The sequence below is a fragment of the Oryzias latipes genome, chromosome 23 (genome assembly GCF_053564925.1).
Source record: "Oryzias latipes strain Hd-rR chromosome 23, Olatipes_Hd-rR_3.1".
In the NCBI taxonomy this organism is placed as follows: Eukaryota; Metazoa; Chordata; class Actinopteri; order Beloniformes; family Adrianichthyidae; genus Oryzias; species Oryzias latipes.
The window spans coordinates 24,017,029-24,038,079 of record NC_136259.1 but is presented as its reverse complement, the minus strand read 5'-3'; the positions used below and the strand labels follow the sequence as shown (position 1 = coordinate 24,038,079).

Genomic DNA, 21,051 nt, shown 5'->3' with positions numbered 1-21,051 from the left:
TGTATTTGATTTTCCTCAATAACAGGGTGAAAATGCTTAAGTCTTTTTAAGAATTTTTGTAAGAAAATCAAAGTTTCTCCTTGTAAGTTTAATACGAACATATGTATAGGTGGGTCGGTCTGTACTTTTGTCATTTTACGTGTTCAACAAAACTGAAAATACTCTTAGGTCATTCATTAAGAAATCAAATAATTGTTTATGTTTCGTATATATATATATATATATATATATATATATATATATATATATATATATATATATATATATATATATATAAATTGTAAATTTCATATTTTTTGGGTAGAGGCTTTGCTCCATCTGCATCTGCGGCGGCAGCACGGCTTAAATTTCCCAGAAAGCCTCCACAAGCGCGCTGCATACAAAGCAGATGATGAAATGCCTCGTAAAACAAACAGAGCCGCATGCTGTTTGTTGATGCACCTCTCTGCTTCCAGCCAAGATGCATTTCTACAAAAGCCGTCTTTGTTTGGCGGTCCATCCCAAAGTTCAAACCCCTCCGGGGAAAGCCAGACGTTCTGTGTTCAGCGCTCCGCCACCACCGCTGCTTTGTGTGGCTGTGGAGCGAATATGAAATGATTCGGAGGTCTGACCTGCTATTATCATTATTATGTGTGAGGGAGAGGCCAGAGGCTTGACCTGCGACCCCCCCCCCCCCCCCCCCCCCCCTAAAAGAGGAAACCATGAAGCTCAAATCATGAATAAATAAAAAGACACAGAACAACAAAAACGGTTTTATGCGTAGACAGTGAAAACACTGTTAGTAAATGAAAAGCTTTCGTGGGAGACGCAGTTTTTATGCCATTCAAGAGCAATGGTGGACCCAAGGTCACGGGACATTGTGCTAAGCTGTGTGCTTGAGCTCCGTTCCCATGACAACACATCTGCAGTCTCTATGTCTCTTTCACAGATTTTTGATTATTGAAAAAAAAAGACAACAACAAAAACTCTCCCAGACCTTACGTCTGCTGTGCATTTCGTCCCTGCAGGACCTGAAGGTGCCAACCTCTTCATCTACCACCTGCCCCAAGAGTTTGGAGACCAGGACATTCTGCAGATGTTCATGCCTTTTGGAAACGTGGTCTCTGCCAAAGTCTTCATCGACAAACAGACAAACCTTAGCAAGTGCTTCGGTAGGACCTCTCACTCGCAACTTTTGGTCTAAACAGGCTCATAATGACACCATTTCTAGAACTCGAGAGTGTTTTTTAGGACAAATGTTGTAGAAAAAACTGTTGACAGAAAAAAAGTAAGTCTAGATGAAGTTGAATTCTGCTTAAGTTGTCACAAACGCACACATTTTTCTTGTTTTTTGTTGATTCATGAGGTTCACTTGCTCAAAATTCATAGTATCCTCCTGACCACTAGAAATGCAGATTTTGTCCTCTGTGGAGGACCTTTCCAAACCTACAGAAGTATCTACAGAAGACATGTGGAGATTTCAATGATACCCAATATGAAGGAGTAGGGCTCATTGAACTGTAGCTTAAAAAAAATTGACTTGACAAGAAAAAGTTTTCTCTGGTAGTTACTACTAGTACGGTAAGTTTAGCAGCTTTAGTACCTGAACACAAACTGATGTCCTATTATTATTATAAAAGTTTTCCCCTTTTATAATCAAAGGTATGTTGAAGTATAAACATTCCAAGATGTTTTTACGTAACGGTTAATGGCCGACAAAGTGTGCATTATCAGAAATTAACGCACTTTGCGGAAGCAAACATCTGACGCAAAGTGTGTCAATTCTGATAATGCACACTTTGATGGCCATTAACCCACTAATACCATGGTCACTTACAAAAGAAATACTTTATCCTTGTTTTTTTTCCGGTTTGGATCGCTTTTTTTCCGCAAAAAGCGGATTATTTTTTACGTGGTGCAGCGCATTGTCACAGTAACATGACAACCGCTTTGCCAGCTGGCCCAGCATGGACCTCCAGTGCAGCAGCAAAGCGATATATATATGCTGATCGTCCCGATGGGTTAAATAAAGCATCAGTTCAGAGAGAAAGTTCACCTCTTACCGCTTGTTCTTTTCCAGATGATGAAGCTAAAGTTTGTTTTAAAGAAGCCAGCGCAGTAATATGGACATTTAAGCTAGCTGACCGGTGTGCATTATCGCTTTTTAATCCACACCCAGCAGCCAATCAGAATCGAGTATTCACCCGGAATATGGTATAATGCATTTTTAACATCCCCCCACGTGTTCAAGGACTGTTAATTGCAGAACGTAAACAATTAGTACGAATATACTCTGTACCTTCTGGAGTTTAAGTCGCACCGGATTGTCTGTTGCAGGAGCCAAAAAATGCATACCGGTAAAAAAGAAGAAAGACATATATAAGTCGCTCCAGAGTACATGTCACATCACTTGCCAAATTACGCACTTGTACTGCCAGTGCTAAACTCTTTTCTTAGTCGCACGGAGCAAGGGTTAGGGTATGGTAACACATGTGACCAACTACAATATTTAGCCTTGGACGCACTTGAAATATGTGCAGTAAATGCAGTAATGTGAATCTTAGTATTACGTATGAGAAACAACTGTATTTAGCCTTGGAACAAAAACATACATCTATTTATAAAAATAAATTCAAGTAAAAGAAAAGCAACGTCTTGACTAACTTCCAAACTCAACTCAAAATAATAGACTCTTAAGCAGAACTTTTGCCGTTTAAAGTCCATTTCCTCAGTAAGACTAAAGTATTTCACAGTCTTGAAGTTAAGTCATCTGGACTTATTGTCTTTTGTTCTTGAAACATTTTGCCATTATGGCGAAACTTCAAGATATCACCCAAATGACATTTCAGTGGTTAAACTCATGTGGGAGGAAATAAAATTGTGCTTAATTCTAAGTTTCAATTCAGACCATGGTGGCAGATGCTGCTCTTTCATCTCCCCCCTATAGACACACATATACGTTTTTTCTCCGACAGAAGAAAAAAAAAGAAAGGCGAGTTTTGTTTGACAGGCTTTAGACGTCAAAAGCAGGAACATCTGAATATTATGCATATCCAGTCTGCATGTCACAGCTGAGACAAACTGAAATAAATCAAGCTTGGATCCGGGAGGTAAGAGCAATGAAATTTGACTGCTACTTGACAAGCAGCAGATGGATTGTTAGGATGAATGTGAAACAGGCGAGACAAGAAGTTACTGTCAGTTTAAATGTTGGATCACATGAGGAAGTGAAGTGTGCTCTGAGATGCTTCTTGGGACGCGGCATGAAACTGATACGCTGTGCGTTTGAACATTTGTCATGTGTGAGCTGTCAGCTAGCATCATCTGTTGCACTTTTCCTCCATTCATAATATTTTTGCAACAATTACTTCAAAGAGCTATTATGATTCATTCTTTTCTTTAGCAGTTTGAGACTTGAACTTGACATTGACTCCCAAATAACCAGATATTTGACATGAGTCATTTAAGTAATTCATTTTTACATATGTAAATGTAAAAGTAGACCTACTGCATTCAAAAACTCTGATAAACTAATTTGGTTAAGAGTCTGTACTTAAGCACATTTTTAAAAGCAAATTTTCCCATCAAGTAGTGTGTGAAATGTGAAATTTTGCATTAGACTACATAAATACTGTGTGTTTTAAAAATATAGCTTTCTCACGAAATAGCTAATTTTAAACTAGTATTAGCTAACATAAATACAGCTTGTTTTTGGAAAGAAAAATAGCTTTCTCAAATGGACCAGTTTTCGAATGGTAAGCCATTTAAATATCGTAATATTAACAACTGGAAATCTAAAATATAAATGTGCCGCCTTTTACTATTTAAAAAACTGTGTTGAGCTAATTATGTTAAACGTTTTTAAATAAATATAGCGTGTTTTTGAAAAACTAGCTTTCTCACAGAATAGCTAAAGCTAAACTAGCATTAGCTTAAATATACAAAATCTGTTGTTGAAAAACTAGTTTTCTCATCAAATAGCTAATGCTAAACTAGCATCAGCTCACATAAATAAAGCATCTTTGAAAAACTAGCTTTATCGCCAAATAGCTAATGGTAGACTAGCATTAGCTTATAAAGATAAAGCAAGTTTTTGAAAAACTTGCTTTCTCATTTAAAACACCTTGTGCTAACCCTTTTTAATAGCAGCGTGTTTTTAATAAACTAGCTATACGTCTTAACAAACAACTCAAGTCTGTTCCAACTATTTTCTTGTTATTTAGTCAACTTAGAAAAACTTAATGAAGGACATGACCTATCCAAATGTGTCTAAACTTTCTACCTCAGTGCTGTCTAAAGAAACAAGCTGAAAATGCAATAAAAAAGTCTGTCTTGCTGTCCTATTAAATAACATTGTACTACAACAGAATTGAAAATGGGGACCATTAATATTTGCTACTTTAGCAGCACGTATAGGGCATAAACTGATTATTAATGACATGCAACATATGTATGCTTTAGCTCTAGTGTATGGAAGCATTAATGTTCCATAATTTAAAAAAATAAAAGTCAATACCAGAAATGCTTTTTCATTTTCAAAATAAAGCTGCTTTTGTTGACTTAAAATAGTGGACAGTGGACGTGAAAACGAAAATGCAATCCCCTCTTTGCATTATCGCTTTAATTATGTCGCAGAATAATCGATGTTGAAGAAGATAATGAAAAAGTCTTCTTTATTACTGTCGCCGGTGACAGCTCAGGTGTTAAGGGGTTAAACTGTCCAGTCATTGACCTGCGGTAAGGATGACACATTGACATTTTTTTTTTCTCCCCCCGGTTTTCCCGCAGGCTTTGTCAGCTACGACAATCCCGTGTCGGCACAGGCAGCCATCCAGGCCATGAACGGCTTTCAGATCGGCATGAAGAGGCTGAAGGTTCAACTGAAGCGCTCCAAGAACGACAGCAAACCGTACTGATCTTAGCACTAGGGTTTGTCTGCTCCCCCTGTTAGCACTGCTAGGGTAAGTCCCCCCCCCCTCCCCAATGAAGAAAAAAAAACGAGCCACGACCTCTTCACACGGGGACTTGGGGAGGGCGGATTTGAAGGAGGGATGTGGGAAGGAGGGGGAGACGACCTACAACCATCCTGAGCGAGACACGAGCCTTTGATTTTTTTATCTTTATGTTAGCCAGTATTATTATTATTTATTGCTTTTTTATTTTTGGCACACATGAACGCTTCCATTACCCCCATTACTTTGTGCAATTTCTTCTACCTAATATTATATTAGAAGGAAGTAGCTATTCTCTATTTTTTTAAGGAAAGACCAGTTTTGATTATTTTTATCCAGACATTTTAGGATAAAGACAAATGGAGCCATTCTTTCTTTTTTTTAACTTATTTTACACATCCTCTCTTCCTTCGCAGAAAACCTTAGGTTTGGCTAAGGGGTTCTCTTATTTTTTTAAACCTCCTTTTACGTTTGACGCGCACTCCGATATGCACACGTCCTTTGACCTCCGCGGTGTTGGTTGCAGGTTGCCGCTGCTTCTTCAAAACCCCTCTTAAGCCTGCTGGCAACCCGGGAGCAAAGGCTGCAAAACGTTAGTGGCCTATTTACACTAAAGTCAGCCTGCCATACAGCACAGCACAGTCACACAATGTAAACAACAAGACAACAACAACAACACACACTCATCAGTTCTATGAAAGTAAACCGTTTTTTTAGTTCGCAGAATTATATGAACTACTTTTCTGGGTCAGATCACATTGGTCTTAAGTGTTGCAGCATATAGAAGATTTTCAAAATAAGATCCAGAATTTGATGGTTATCAAAAGTACTACTACTAAGAGTCTGAGGGGGAAACTGAAAGTACTTGATGTTTGTTGGAGAAAAAAAATTCAAATTACAGAAAGCCACAGGCCTGTAAATTTTATTTGTAAAAAAAGCAGTTCTATTTTTCTACAACGTTTTTACTGCCTCTGATAAAGAAAAAAAAAGGATTTTATTTATTGCAGTTAAGTTATTGGACTCCTAGAAAATATACATCCTTTTTTTCGAAGTAGACCCTTGTGGAGAAGTCTTGTGGAACTGGAATTTTGCTGTTTTTGTTTTTTTTCCAGTGCGTAAAGCACATGTCGCTTTCATCCCGTAAGAATCAGTTATCTGTTCCACGTTATTCTTTGAAGATCACACCTCTCTGTGCCGTCACTCCATCGCTCCACGTTCTCGTTCGTGTCAGGTTTTCTTTCTCATTCTGTTGACTTCAGAAGTTTTCAATGTGTTTGTGCCCCCCCACCCCCGTATGCATTTGTAAAGCTACATTTTTGAGATTCGCACCTGTTGAAAAACTGCCTCCCAAAGGTCGTCCATGCGTCGGCGCGGCGATGGACGCAGTTTCTCTCGTCTTGTGAACGTGTGATGTTTGCCGTCAGAGTAGAACTATGAATATAATGAAACAAAAAAAAAGAGCTAAAAAACTGCCAATGAAATCAGTGTGTAGTGTTGTTGTTTGTACGTTTGTTGTTGTTGTTGTTTTGTTTTTTTCTCTAAAGGAAAAGCTGTTGTGTTGTGGTGCTCTGGCTCTGTGTGTAACTCTCCTCTCTCGTGTTTTTTCTTTCCCTCCTTTAGAGCAACACATCTCCATGCCTGTTAGCTCATCGTTTGCCTAGCATGTCTCCGTGGCGTCCAAAACAAAACAAAAAAAGTAAACTTCAAAGAATACGACAAAAAAACTCTTCACCAAAAAAAAAAAAAGTGTCATCGTCCTCCTCTTCTTCTTCTTCGTCCTCGTCATTCTTTTTTTCCAATGTGTTTTTTTTGAGCTCATCTGATCATAACCTGGTTCTCCTCCTCCTCCTCGTCCGCAGCCTACTGACCTTTTTGGACTTTTTGCGTCGCTGTTTTTATGCATGTTTGGATCTGTTTGGTTTTTTTTTCGGGGGGCGGGGGGGTTCAGGGACGGAGGAGGTTGACACGTAAAAATGTGAAAAACGCTGCATTCAGACGAGAAAACAAAAGACTTTTTATGACAAAACAAATGTTTGAAACAAAGGAAAAAAAACCCTGTGGCAAAATGATTTCCATTCGTTGATTTTTATTTATTATTTCCACTTCCTCTCTGTCAGTTGATCTGTTTTTTTTTCCTCCATTTGAAGCTCACTACAGGAATTTGGCGCGTCCCGCTCGGCTTCTGGCCGCCCGCTGATCCAACGGGCCAGAGGCAGCCTCGCGCTCGTGTCTCTGAAAATAAGACTACTTCCAAACAGTTTTGGGGAGAAAACTGTCTGATCAATCTTAGACTCTGTCAAAGCTCTCTAATGGTTTTTACATTTTTCAGGCGGTGTAAAGTTTTTTGATAAGGCCATTTTAAGTGGCTCTGTTTCTCATTCAAAGTCTATATATAGAAACCACTTTTTTCTAGAGTAGTTTAAAGGTAAAACAACAAAAAAAAGAGACATTTGCCCTGTTTGGGGGAGAAATGCTACCTACTTGTGTCACCTTTTTGCTGAACTGACTCACAGATAGACAATCCGTGGTTTAAATGCACATGATGAAATGACCTATATTTTCTACAGTTTAAATGTATAGACAAAAAAATACCTGTAATCCGCGTTAACGTCGGTGCTTCTCGTGAGTTTAGCTGTGGGTTTCATCACAAGTCTAACGGTCTTAAATGTCTCATGTTTTTCAAGAGAAGACTTAAAAAAATCAGTTTACTTGAACAATAGACAAAGCCTTTCATATAATTTTTCTTTTCTTTTTTTTAAGGAGTCCCTATTTGCTAAATTTCTTGTTCGTTAATTAGCTATATGAAATTCCTGAAAATATATATAAATATAAATATCTATATCTATATATATATATATATATATATATATAAACTGTCAGCTTGTGAAGCATCAATGTCATTATTTTATTTCTCTTGTGGGAAACAATATTTAGATGTGTTTTGTTGTTCGGCAAAATGTCTTATAACGAAAAAAAAAAGACGAGATTCGTGGAGTTTAGTGCCAAATTCTGAAGGTACTTCCTGCCTAGCGCGTCAGTGTATTTCTTGTGAAATTATTTGATAACATGGGTATTTTATTATAAGTGTTTTGTATGGATCCCTCATATTTAAAGTATAGATTTAAAAGAGTTTGTTAACTTGTGGTCTTGTTGCCTGACAATGTCATGTTTGCTTTTTTTTTCCTTTGTAAAAACTGTACAAAGTGCCCATGTGTCATATATACGGTACATATATATATATATATATATATATATATATATATATATATATATATATATATATATATATATATATATATATATATATATATATATATATATATATATATCCTAACACACACACACATGGACACACACGCTCGTGCAGACCTCACAGTTTACTTTATTGTGCATGAGAGCCCCTGAGGGCGAACGCCTCCTCCTCAGCAGCAGCAGCAGCAGCCGCCGCCGCCGTCCGCCGCCGTCGCAGACACTTTTCCTTCATCAAAGCCTTACCACCAATCTTTGCACTCCTGTTCTGTCTGTGTTCGCGTCTCAGACGGCGTGTTTTCTTTCCGCTTCAACGTCCCCTCCGCTGAGAACCCGGGGTGAGAGCCATACGCAACGCCTTATTTCCACCAATCCTCCTCTCCTGCTCGCTCTGGAAAGTTCAAAACCGTTTTTTATTTTTTTAATCGCAACAGCTCGGATCATTACCGTCATGTGCGCCAACTCCGGCTTTCATGATGTAAGCACAGGGCAAGAGCGGCTGCCTTTTCCTGCCGCTGCAAACTTTTGGGTGAAAAGCACACGCCGTCGGTCAGCCGGGGGGGGGGGGTCGTGAGGGTCATAAGACGTCCTCCGTTTGTGGGCCAAAATCCTGTTCAGATGCCAAAGTGTGTTGTTGCCAATCTCGTGGTCGAGCCGTTTACAAGGACGGCACAGTGTTGTCTGTCTACTCAACTGCCCCCTGCTCCCCCCCCCTGAAAGTTTACGGTCTGCAAAAAAAAAGAACAAAAAAAAACAGGTAAAAAAGCAGCAGCGTTATTTTCTACAGAAGCTCACCATTCGCCTTAACCAGGGAGCAACGTTCCAGTATTTCCAGTCCGTGTGCAGCCGGCCTCCCTCTTTGTCGATCCGCCGTCGTTTCTTCTCAGCTCTGACGGACGCCGCTCTAGCTTAGGCGGTCGTCTCCCAGGCTAACCAGGGTTATTAGAAGCAGGGCCACGTGGACAGAGATGCCTTATTGGAACAGCGACGGGGGAAATAACAGCGTTTGTCGGCTGGAGAAGAAGAGGTCGCACCCTCCCAGTCAAGCGCCGGATGAAAGCTTTCGTTACCAAACTCGCAGTCTGAGCTCCAGGAGTGCGGCGAGCGGACGCTCCATCAGCCGAACGCAGTAAACCCTGCAGCACAGGCAGCCGCGCAGGTTCAAATCCGCCACTTTCACGCCCCGACCGTCGTTCCAGGCCGCGTCACTTCTTGCATTTAAGCTCTCCCACCCCGCCCACCCCCAAAAAACTGCAAAATTGCACCAAACTTGCACAGTCCGGCGTGAAGCATCTCGTCTTTCTCGTATCGTCGAAGCACAAGAAGGTCGCGGAAGCAGAGTTCCTGCGGAGCGGCTCACCTCAGGGGCTGTCATCACCGATGCTCGTTGTAATCTTTCTATCTCGTCACTGTTCACTTCTCTGTTCTCCTTCTTTCTTAATTATCTAAGTGCTATTTATCAAACAAATGAAACTGAAAGGAAAAAAAAATCTTGTCGTTTCTTTGCATTATGGCTTATGTCAAGTTTTTTGAGGAAAAACTGTTTTGTGTGTTCTCTTTCTGTGGCGTAAAAAGAAGAGCTTGTTGTCTTTAGAAATGATCTGATTTCCTGTTGTTTTTCTTCTTCTTCTGCTTTCCGTTCTCGCTGTTGTTGCTTTTATTTTGAAAATCTCAACAAAGGTTTTTTTTTTTTTTTTCTAATTTCTCAGTAGTTTCAAAGTTCTTGTCTTGAGAGAAGCCAAAGTCGATGCATTTCAGTGGATCCTGTAAGCGTGATGTATGTTTGTTTGACAACACTTGGAAATCTGTCACTGGATGGGATTTAAACAGTACAAGAAAATGCAGGCTTTCCTATTTCTACAACTGATTGTACTTATGCATTTTGTACCAGTGGAATTTTTTTATACTGGAGATTAAAGGAAACAACATAAAAAAAAAATCTTAGAAACCTGTCTGGCCTGGTGGTGTGGCCTGACCCCGACTGGTCCCCGAGTTTGATTTCTAGCTGGCATGGAGAAGGTTGGCTTTTGATATCAGATTTTCTAGAAGATCTTTGGCTTTTATTCCTTCCACTTCTTTTTCCTCACACCAGTGTTCTCCCTCCTTTCTTTTGGTTTCTTTCTTGCATTGTTTTTCCCCCTGAATCAGAGGCTAGGCGAGTGTCACACCTTTCCTTTTTTTTGTTGTTGTTGCTTTTTTAAATAGTGTGTCTAGACAACAGCCGTAAGTTTCATTTGACTTCTGTATTGTGCCGTCTACACGATAAGACGATTATAGAAAAAGATCGAATAGAAATATTTAGTCACCTTCAATGGATTAATGTATTAGTTTAAATAAAGAGATCGACGAATTAGAAACTTTGCTTTTAGCTGTTTAGATTTTTCCGGTTTCTCTGTCCTTCTCTGTGAACTAACTGTGTAGCTGAAGCAGTCAGAGTTATTTTTGTAAACGTATGTTCTTGTGTGATGCAGTTTTTTGCTTCTGTCTCCTATATTAAACCATTTTTCCTAATACTTGTCTCTCTTTGTGTTGTTGTGTTCCAGTCTGACGTTGTGTTTCACGGCCTCTCCATCCTCTGGTTTCCCTCTTTCTTATCGCTCATCCTGTCTCCTCCCTCTTGTCTTCCTGTGTTTTTACTTTTGTTGGTTTCGTTTGGAAGTCGTGGTAAACTTCATCCTCTACGACCACTCAACACTGAGCTTTCCCGCCCAACATAGTCAATATACATCCAGGCATTTGTATGTATATTACTGTGGAGCCCAAGTAGCTGCGCGCCAGTCAACTGGAATTGCTCAAAAGCGCTACAGCTGGATGTTACAATCATTTTTTAAAGACATTTGGGGAAATTTTTCAAGTTGTTTTTTTTTCTTTTCCATATTGGCACATGACTAAAAATCCTTGAAACTGTGATCGGTAGCCTTTTTGCGAAATTAAACTTGAAAAATGGCTAAAATGCTAACTAGCCAGGCTGTTGGTTCATGGTTAGCATTCTATTCTGAATTTTATCACAAAAAATGTAGAAATGTTCATTTTTTTACTTTAAGAAATTTTCACACCAAGTGCGAAAATGTGATGGGGCCCTCTAGTGGTGGCCCGATCCACCTGCAGTAGTTTTTGTCAATAGACGTCGCTTTTTAAGACATATTTGGAAAATGTATAAATGTTTTATTGGTTTGAATACGGCTAAATTGATAACCATGCTAACAAACACATCTGTTGGTTCATCGTTAGCTTTTATTTCTGAATTCCAAGAAGACACGTGGGCGCTTTCAATTTTACGACAAAATTTCTCCTCAAGTGCGAAAATGTGATGGCAGCCTCTAGTGGCAGACCAAGTTAATTCCTTTAGAACTTTAATATATAAATATATATAATTTTTTTTGCTCACTTTGGGGGGTTTTCTTGTGAGTTTGGAACTAGCTAGCTAGGTTAGTGTTGCAGTTTCGTTTTCTGAATTCCAAAAGAAAAATGTGAAAACTTTAAATTTTACAAAGAAATTTCACAGGGTGTGAAACTCTGATGGCGGCCTCTAGTGGCAGAACAAGTTATTGCATGTAAAACGTTTCTATTTTCTGCTCATTTGCTGGGTTTTGAAGGCAACATAGAGGCAACTTTTAGCAGCTCTTCAGATTTGATTTGATTTGATTGATTCATTTATTTTCAAGCATTAATTGTAGTCAATACATTAAAAAAGTCACGCAGAATTATTAAACCCATCACCGAAATGATGAAATGCATGGACATAAAAAGAAAACAGAAACAAAGACATACTTAAGTCACATTTGCTTAATTCAGTAAGGGTTAATGGCCGACGGACTGTGCATTATCACTTTTTAACGCACGCTGTGGAAGCCTTCACGTCAGACGGTTGCTTCTGCAAAGTGCGTTAAAAATTGATAATGCATACTTTGAGGGCCATTAACCCGCTTATACCATGGTCACTTACAAAAGAATAAACATTAACCAGTTTTTAGTCCTTAATTCTTTTTTTTTTTCCAATTTGGATCGCTTTTTTCAGGAAAAGTGGGCTATATGTTACGTGGTGCGGCGCCTTGTCACGTTACCATGACACCACTGCAGTCAAGATTCGTCGATATATATTATTTATTTAACCCATCGTCCCGATGGGTTAAATAAAGCATCAGTTCAGAGAGAAAGTTCACCTCTTACCGCTTGTTTTTGTCCAGATGACGAAGCAAACGTTTGTTTTAAGGAAGCCGGCGCAGTGACACAGAACATTTATGCTATGTGACCGGAACTACTTTTTTAGGCATGGTATATCACTGTGGTATATCACTTTTTAATGCACACTCAGCAGCCAATCAGAATTGAGTATTCACCCGGACCATGGTATAAATACAGTGATAATTAACTTAAGTCGAGTAGAGCTTGATTTATTGCTTGAAAAAGAGAGGGAAGAAGCTAGTTTATATAAAAATAACTGTTTATTCTGGGCTAGCTACATAACGGGAACCCCAGGATTTTTGGCCATTAACCATCACTTTTTAAAGATATTTTTTAATATAATTTTTTTAAGTTTTATTGTTGTTGGTTTGGAAGTGTCTGAAAATCTTTAAAGACTTCGATCGGCTGCTCTGTTGCGAAGTGAAAAAACTTTTTTTTAAATTAAAAACTGCTAAAAAAAATGCTAACCAGCCACTTCGCGTCAGTCGGCACCCAAATGTCCTCTGGTGGTTAATTACTAGCTTTTATTTCTAAATTCTAACCAACAAAATGAGGGACCTTTCAATATTATGGCAACAATTCTCCCTGAGTGCTAAAATGTGATGGCGGTCTCTAGTGGCAGACCGAGTTATTGCATTGTTTTTATTTTCTTTCAAGGCAGAGTTGAGACGATATTTAGCTCTGAATGAGGTCTGTTTTTCACATAAAATCCCTTTTATCTGGCTAGCGACAAAATGTTGACCTTTAGCTAATAACCATGGCAATGGCTCACTTTTTCCCGTCGTACGATTTGCTTTGATGCCGTTTAACTACAATCACTCACATTGACACTAAACTATGTAAAAAACATCTTCTGATGATAAAATTATAACAGATGTTTGAGTTTTATGTTAAAGTGAGGTTTTTTTTTAGCCTTAAGGGAAACATTTTCCGCAAATAAAACTGATGTTTCCACAAAAACGACATATCAGGTTCTGGAAGTAGTTTTTCCAAATAAAAGATTTCTCTTTTTACAGCATTAAACTTAGAAAGTTTCAGATTTTTGTCTGATCTTTAGATAAAAATCTATAATAAACCAGGTGAAGATTTAACAGGATCTGATCAGAGTTGGATCTTATGGACGTCTGAGATGATTGCTTAGTGTTTAGAATAAGTTATAGTGGATATAAAGTTTGATAAGTTATGCATTTTTTTATGAAATGATGGTGAATCTGCATGAACGTTCCTCCCTGCTGTGCTTCAGCTCTGCCTACGAAGCTCCGCTCTCCCAAATTTCCCAAAATGCCTGAACAGATTTGCTCGAGCATCCAGCTGGAGGCCTCATCTAGATGTGCTCTCTCTTCTGAGAGTTTGAATCCCTCCCCTCCCCTGTCTGTGCTGCCGGCTGTCCTGGGCGAGGCCGTCCACCGTCTGTCCACTCTGTGTCTGACCTGTCTCACTGTTACAACTGCATCCTTGGTAAAAGAGAGGTCAAAGGTCGCACCTTTGCAGGGAGGTCCACCAAAGCCTGAAGCCTCCAAACCTGGAAGCTCTCCGGGTCCGTTTCAGTTTTTGATGAACTTTAAAGCTTCCCATTATGGAGGAGAAAAAGGCTTCAGATCCGCTCGGTCCACAGGAGAAATGTCATTTCACCTTTTTCTAAACCACAATAGACAAGGGAAAAAACGGTTTCACCTTGAACCGGGCGACTTTCTGCCTCTGAACAAAAATGAAATCACATTTGGGTTTGGGTTTTACTGCAGTTATTCCATATTTTATGATTTTCATGATTGGACAAAAGCTAAAATCCTGCAGATTCTTTGAAGTTGAGGAGAAATCAAAACAGAAAATAAAGAAGAAAAAATCAAATCCAAAGCAACATTTTAAAACCTACATGTTTTAGCTGATTGATAAATGAATTTGGTTTTTTTTTCTGCAGAAAGTCTGCAGGTTATTAACTATGACGTTCATGGATCCCATAATAAAGTTGAAATAATAAAGAAGAAAAGGAAACGTGCAGCAGGAAAACGGGTTTCCTGCACATCCACTGAAAATCTCAGGTGAGTATCGGATGAAGATCCTCCGGTTCCAGGTGAGACGTCTTCATCAGACAACCGAGGAAGAAGCGGCGCTTCAGTGACCAACAGCTTCCTGTTTACACGGCAGAGGTTTTTGAGTGGGGGGGGGGGTGTAGCAGCAAACAGGTTCAGGTGACCTCAATTTATAATTATTTTCTATTTTTGTTTCAAATGAAATCTGAACTAAAAGGATTTAGATGAAGGTTAAAATAAAAACAATGTTTAGCTTTTATTTTGAAAAATAAACTTTCATACCACTAAAAACAGAAAGAAATCAGAAAATTATAATTATTATCAGTGAAAAAAATTAGAAAAATTAGAATAAATGTAAATTAAATGAAACCCGACTATCCAAGAAAGAGGGGGGGGGCTCTCTGGAAATAATGAAAAACCAGCCTTCTCTATTCTTTATTTTTATAGTATATTTTCTTTATTTCAAATTAAGTTTTCTTCTTTTACATTTTAGCCACAGGTGTCGCCGAAAACTTTTTTAGAAATTTGAAACCAAAGCTGCTCACAGCTTCTCCGGCCAATCAACCTTCAGTTCTAGTTCCACAAAAATAAAGAGGCTTTTGTCCACTTCCTGTTGTTACGCAAAGGTGATAGAAATTCATGATGCTGACTTTTCCCAGAGAGGATGAAACCGTTACTGTGAGCAGAAAGACGGTTTCCTGGGTTTTTTGGGTGAAACTCTTGTAGCTAAAACCAGAACCGGCCTTTCAGATGAAGTCTTTGCTGAGCAGGAAATAAAACCATGATCAGAGGTCGTTCCTGCTCCGTGGTTTTTTGCTTTCGTCTGAAGAACCGGAAGAAAATCGCCCAATGTCCTCTGCTCCTTGTGCTTGTGCACACAGGAGGAACCGGGTTCCTGCAGGTTCTGCAGCCCGCGCCTTCAAAATGATGCTATGCTGCCACCTGGTGGCCAGAAAATACTCTGCGTTTTGCCTCTAGGCCAAACTTTATGTTAAGAAAAGCTATATTATGAGATTATCTGTTAGTACTGATCACATTCGGTCATCTCGCAGGACTTTAAAGGATTGAATTAAAGTTAAAAAAATACATATTAAGCTTCGGCTGTTAAAGATCCTCCTGAAGGTTTTGGGGGAAACAAACAGAAGAAACTTTCAAACAGAAATAGTTTTAAAAAGAGCAGTTTAATCGCAACAAATAAATTATTTGTTGTATAATTCATATTTTTTTGTTTTAAATTAGATTCTGACAGTTGGTTTCATTACATTTTCCCACATTTTACTTTGTAATCTGTCATCGGTTTGAAGCTGATTTTTTTTATCTTTTCAGTCAAAAGTTAAACAGTTAAAATATAAAAAAAATTTCTTACTATTTCTTATTTTTAAAATGTCTCATGTTGAAACTAGAAAAAAATATAGAAGAGTGAAGGAACGTGGGAACAAAATTAAGCTGTTTTGATGCTTTTCTAAGGCTGACATGAAAAAAAGATTTAAAATAAACCAAAATAATTTGACATTATTTTAATCTGTGAGATATATATTTTTTTAGTGTTAAACCTGCAAAGCATTTTGGGAATTTATCATCATTTTCTGATCCTGGATAGGCTTTTGGGGAAAGGACAACGAGTTTTAAGACATTTTTATTTGTTCAAACTGCTCAAACTGTTTTCACTAAAAACTGGAGTCTGGGATTTACTTTTATTAAATAAAATAAAATAAATATCTGGAAAAAAAAGATTTTGAAAGGTGAAGTTTTGTCTTTTTTAAATGAACTTTTCTTTTCTTTGTAAACAAATTTTAAAAGTAGAACTAAAGTATTTGTTTATACTTGTGTACTGATTTTTTCTGGTATCTCATTTTTTCTGGGATTTAGTTAGATTTAGTTTCCTAAAACTTTCACCTTCATTTTCTGCATCAAGACTTTTGCATCAAGTTTTCTTTAGAGCTTTTTGGTGGAATATAGCAAAAAGGAGTTAGAGTTATTCTATAAAACTATTTTTCTAGGTGAGATAAGTAAATATTTAATACTAAACTCTTAAATGTTTTTAAGTTTGGTCTCTCTGGGTTTCTGTACAGGATCTGCCTCACTTACACTTTGAATTTCATTGTTTCCTTCAAAAAACCAAATTAAATCCACATTTCTTCTCCAACAAGTCCATTCTGGTTTATTCAAGAAGTCTAGAAATTTAAATCTAAAAGATAAAACTGGAACTCACTACCTCCTGACCTCAGAAACATTAGCTCACTCTCACTATTCACCAAGAAGCTAAAAACTCACCTTTTCCAACTTGCCAATTTCTCCCCATAACTTGTTATTCCTGCCTATCTTAAATGTATATTTTACTCTACATTCTATTGCTTTTTTATTTTCACAATTATGTACGGCGACCTTGGGTTCCTTGAAAGGCGCCAAACATTTATTATCATTATTATTATTAAAACTATTAAAAAAAATAAAAGTACACAATTCAAAGCAAATTTTTAAATATTTTCATTAAAATCGAGAATTTATTATTTTGTGTTGACTTTAAACATAGATAAAAATACGTATTAATCATTTGTCTTTTTTTGCTCAAAGCATGAATTAATAAAAGGTACATCTAATAAATCTGACTTTGCTGCAATTCATACTTTGAACGGCAGATGGCGGTAAGGCGCCGCCATAGATGCCGATACAAGTATTAATTGAAAGAAGAAGACCGGATGTTAGCAAACATTAAAGCAAATTAAAGTAGTTTCAGAATATTTACAGGCTTGGAAAGTAAATTATACATATCAATGTTAATGATTGATTTTTGGTGAGTAAAGACATTTATTTTATTATAGTTTACATGGAAATGAACTGAATTCTGGTGAAATGTTACGTTATAAAATAACTAAGCTAACTGAAGAATGACTTTCTGGGCTAAAACAATAAAAAATTTCAATTCAAAAGTACACACGGAGTTTATTAGATTTAATTTAATCTACTATAAATGAAAAACTTTTTTTTTTACATTCAGAATATAAAAAAATGATAAAATGTAATTTAAACCGTCATTCTAAAACTAATGGTTGTACTTTTTTATTATAAAGCATATTTGATCAAATATTCACAGTAATATATATCAAATTTAGACAAATGTGCCTTTTGAATAATTTATTATAACTTCTAGAGGTTTGGGAAGCAGTTCAAATGTAAAAGTTTTGAATGTAAAGGATCTAACTTTAAATCAGTAATGGGGTTTAAAAGTAGAATATTGATGATTTGCGGAGTTAAACACAACATGATGGTTTTTGATGCTGAGATAACAAAACTACAAGAAAATAAACCTCCGTTTTTATATGTGTTAATGTTTTTTCAAACATAAAAAGATTATGAATTAATTTTAAACCTGGATGGTTTTTAAATACTTCTTGATTGAACGAGTTTTGGGTGAATCGGGACGGTAAGGAACCGGTAACTGGATACTTTGTGTGGCGGGGATGTTTGTGCTCGGCCCCCCCAGCAGCCGCATCCAGCCGGTGAGCTCAGATCAGCCCGGCGGGCGGCGCACCTGGCTGGGATCGTGGGTCGGCTTTCTCCCACCCGGACTTTCAGCGGCGCTCCGGACTTCCTGGGACGGAACGGGACGATGGGCTCCTCGCGCTACAGCTCGGCAGGGATTCGGTCCGCAGCCATGTGAGGCCGGAGGACCGAGCGAGCCGAGAGCAAGGTGAGCCGCCGCGGGGTTTTGGGGTTTGAAGCGGCCGGGAAGTTGCCGAGCTGTCGAAACGCATCAGTGGCGCGAGGCTGAGTGACGGCGGCCACGAACGGCGGATTTTCAAAGTTAAAGCCAGAAAGTCAGCGGGCTTTTTGTCTTTTCTGGTTCACGCTTGTGGGGTTACATCCCCATAATGAGAAGAAAAAAAGGAGTTTTATGTTTGAAACTTTGCGCTTATTTGTATTCACCGAGGCCTACACGGCCAACCCCCCACTGCTAAGTTAGCAGGGTTACAGCTCATCACTTCCGGTTTCATCTTGCGAAGTAAATCAAGCCAGTTAAAAATATTTAGGTCATAAAAGCGATTTTATTATTTATCTGCCGTCCCAAATAAATAATAATTTAAAATAAAGTGCACAAATGTTGTTAAAACTACTTATAACGGCGCTTAAATGGTTATTTGTATCACTTCCGGTTGTGGCTCGGCTTAATTCCGCCGCATTAACGTGTCCGAAAACCTCCGACTGCCTCCCGCAACGGAATCAATACAGAAGAAACCACCAATCACAGACTCCCATTTCCTCTCTCCGCGAATCTGATTGGCTGTAGCTCCATGTCAATCATTTTGTTGAGCCCTGTTCTGCTGCCTTCGGAGTGTTAAATTGAATCCGTGTTTTACCATTAAAAAGGTGGGATTCGTAGATTTTATTTCTTTTCCTGAACTTGCGTCTCCATGGCAACATTTTTTGTCATGTTGGCCTCTTAAGTGACTATTTTAACCGCACGAGAGAGGGGGACAGGTACCTTCTGCGACAGGTACGCGAAGGTACTCAAAATACTAGCACCGGATGTACAGACATGTCCTTTCAAAATAAAAAATAAGCTGTCTAAAAACGTTTGTTTCTACACTAAAACTTGCTTGAAAATAGACAAAAAGCTTACTATCTAAAGTGTTTTTAGACTCAAATCTGTGATTAAATAAAATAAAAACCTATTTCTTTGGAATGCAGCATGTTTCCCCCCCCCAGATAAATGACGACACGTTTGGATTTATCTTGAGATAAACAATTTTATTGTGAAAACTTCCTGTTTCAAATTGACATCTTGGTGTAGTTTTTTGACAGCTGCATGCCTTCCAACCCTCCCTATCTCACTTCGGGATAATGCGGCTTAAAGAAGTCAAGGTCTTTACAAATGTAACACAGGAGTAGTCCGTCCCCCCCGGCAGATTGAGGACTGGAAGCATTGTGACGCTTTTATTTTGAACTAAAATAACCAAAAATAAACCAATAGCATCCAGTGGGATAGTTTGAATGTTGCCCTGTATCTAGGTTGTGTTTGGATGTGATCTGTTGGTTTGTGTGGATTTGTGTTAGCATCTCTTTTTTCGACCCATTGTGTCAGCTGCTGCTGCTTTTCAGGGATCGGCCTTTTCCCAGCTCTGATGTAAAACTAAGATAGCCGTCAGAAGTTGGGATCAACATTCCTGCGAGAGGCAGGTCGCTATTCCGCCAGACGTTGACTGACTTTGCAGCTATCGCTGGAGTAGAACCAGCAAACACAGGACCGGTGGGGTGGGGAAGAGCTTTTATTGTGAAATACACAGATATTCTCATACATGCTTCTTCTCCGTTTAGACGCCTTTTTTCCCTGTTATTCTGGACAAAAACCTCTCGTTTGGGAGGAACATGAATGAACACGCCAGCAAAGATGAAATGACGGCGGACTTTTTGACCTGAAGCGTCGGCGTCAGACGTGAAGCCTCATAAAACTTTCAGGGGTCGGTCAGGGAGCACGCCTGTAACTGATCGCGTCTGCGGCATTGTTGGGTTAAAGGTCGGGCCGCTCCAGAACTGTGTTTTTGACATTTGCCGTTTTTGAACACAAAAACCTGCTGCTGACCTTTTCTATGGTATTTTACAGACCTCTGAGCACCAGGCCGCCCGTTTGACCTCATTTCCTGTGACTTTAAACACACCCTGACATCTGAATCACACTTTGAAATGCTGAGATTTGAATGTTGTCTGTCTTTTTTAGTGATTTAATCACTGTTGACAAGCGAGGACGTTTTAGTAGCAGTTTAAGGAGCTCGTTTGTTGATATTTTGTCCAAATTCCCACAAAAGTCTTCATCAACAGCTGCTGGTTGGATCCTGTGGTGAAGTGTTGATTTCTGCTGCCGGAGCGCCGCAGTTTTACAATTTCAGCGTAAAAGCCCCAGCCTGTCACAGCTTCATGCAGCGTCTCATCGTAGCAATAAAGCTCTGAAACAACCAAGAGAAAAATGGTAAAAATGTTTTAAAAAAGAAACAAAAAAATCATTTAAAGTTTGGTTTTACAGCCTTAAATGTTTATTTTATGTCTGAGATGTTTTTTTAAATAAAACATGACTGAGTGTGACACCAAACATCCAGAAGCTTCATATGCAAAAAAAAAACACCAAATATTTATCCAATTAAAATATTTCTGAACAGAATAAATAATGATATAAAACTTTGGCAGTGGTGTTTCAAAATAAAAGCTCAACTCTTTGCAGCAAAGTGTTCAGATGGCTCTGTGGACTCAGAAGGTTTAGGTTGAGATGTGGGTGGGACTGTTAGCACGAGGAAGCCCCGCCCCCCCTTCCCATTGCAGACCGGAGCAGGGAGTTTGCCCCCCCCCCCAGCATATATTCTGTCACAAATACAATCTTTTTTGAAACAGCATTTTTTTTCATCTGCTTCCGATTCAATTAAATAAAAGAAAACTCAGAAATGAATTGTAATCTTAATTTTCTTAATGCGTGTGCATCATCAGAAAAATCCCTCAAGATCACGTTAAAAACACCAAAAACGTCCTTTTCATGGTGTTTAACTGGAGCGCTTTGACCTTTTTTCTCCGGGTTATACATTCATGTACGTTTGTTTCAAATGCATTTAGATCTTGATGCCTCATAAAATCCAGCATTTATCTCAAAAATGAATATTAATAAATGCTCA

At 38.5% G+C, this 21,051-nt stretch overlaps 2 protein-coding genes across 45 annotated transcripts in view; both read left to right on the top strand.

Moving 5' to 3' along the window:
- The window catches only part of celf2 (cugbp, Elav-like family member 2), a 274,640-nt gene extending 263,949 nt beyond the window's left edge, over positions 1-10,691 (top strand). For 31 of the 42 annotated variants that reach the window (XM_078942000.1, XM_078941996.1, XM_023952426.2 and 28 more), the window contains 2 exons: positions 1,008-1,151; positions 4,768-10,691. In XM_078942000.1, coding sequence (XP_078798126.1) covers positions 1,008-1,151; positions 4,768-4,895 — 272 coding nt within the window. In that variant the 3' untranslated portion in view covers positions 4,896-10,691. The remainder of the gene's footprint in view (positions 1-1,007; positions 1,152-4,767) is intronic. The other 11 variants (XM_023952423.2, XM_078941987.1, XM_078941992.1 and 8 more) reach the window with 1 other exon arrangement.
- Positions 10,692-17,071: 6,380 nt separating this feature from the next.
- usp6nl (USP6 N-terminal like) overlaps positions 17,072-21,051 on the top strand; it is a 59,543-nt gene continuing 55,563 nt past the window's right edge. Inside the window, exons 1-2 of one of the 3 annotated variants that reach the window (XM_078941983.1) lie at positions 17,072-17,189; positions 17,880-18,086. The gene's annotated coding sequence lies outside the window, so the exon portion shown is untranslated. Of the gene's footprint in view, positions 17,190-17,832; positions 18,087-21,051 lie in introns of those variants that run through there. The other 2 variants (XM_078941984.1, XM_023952232.2) reach the window with 2 other exon arrangements.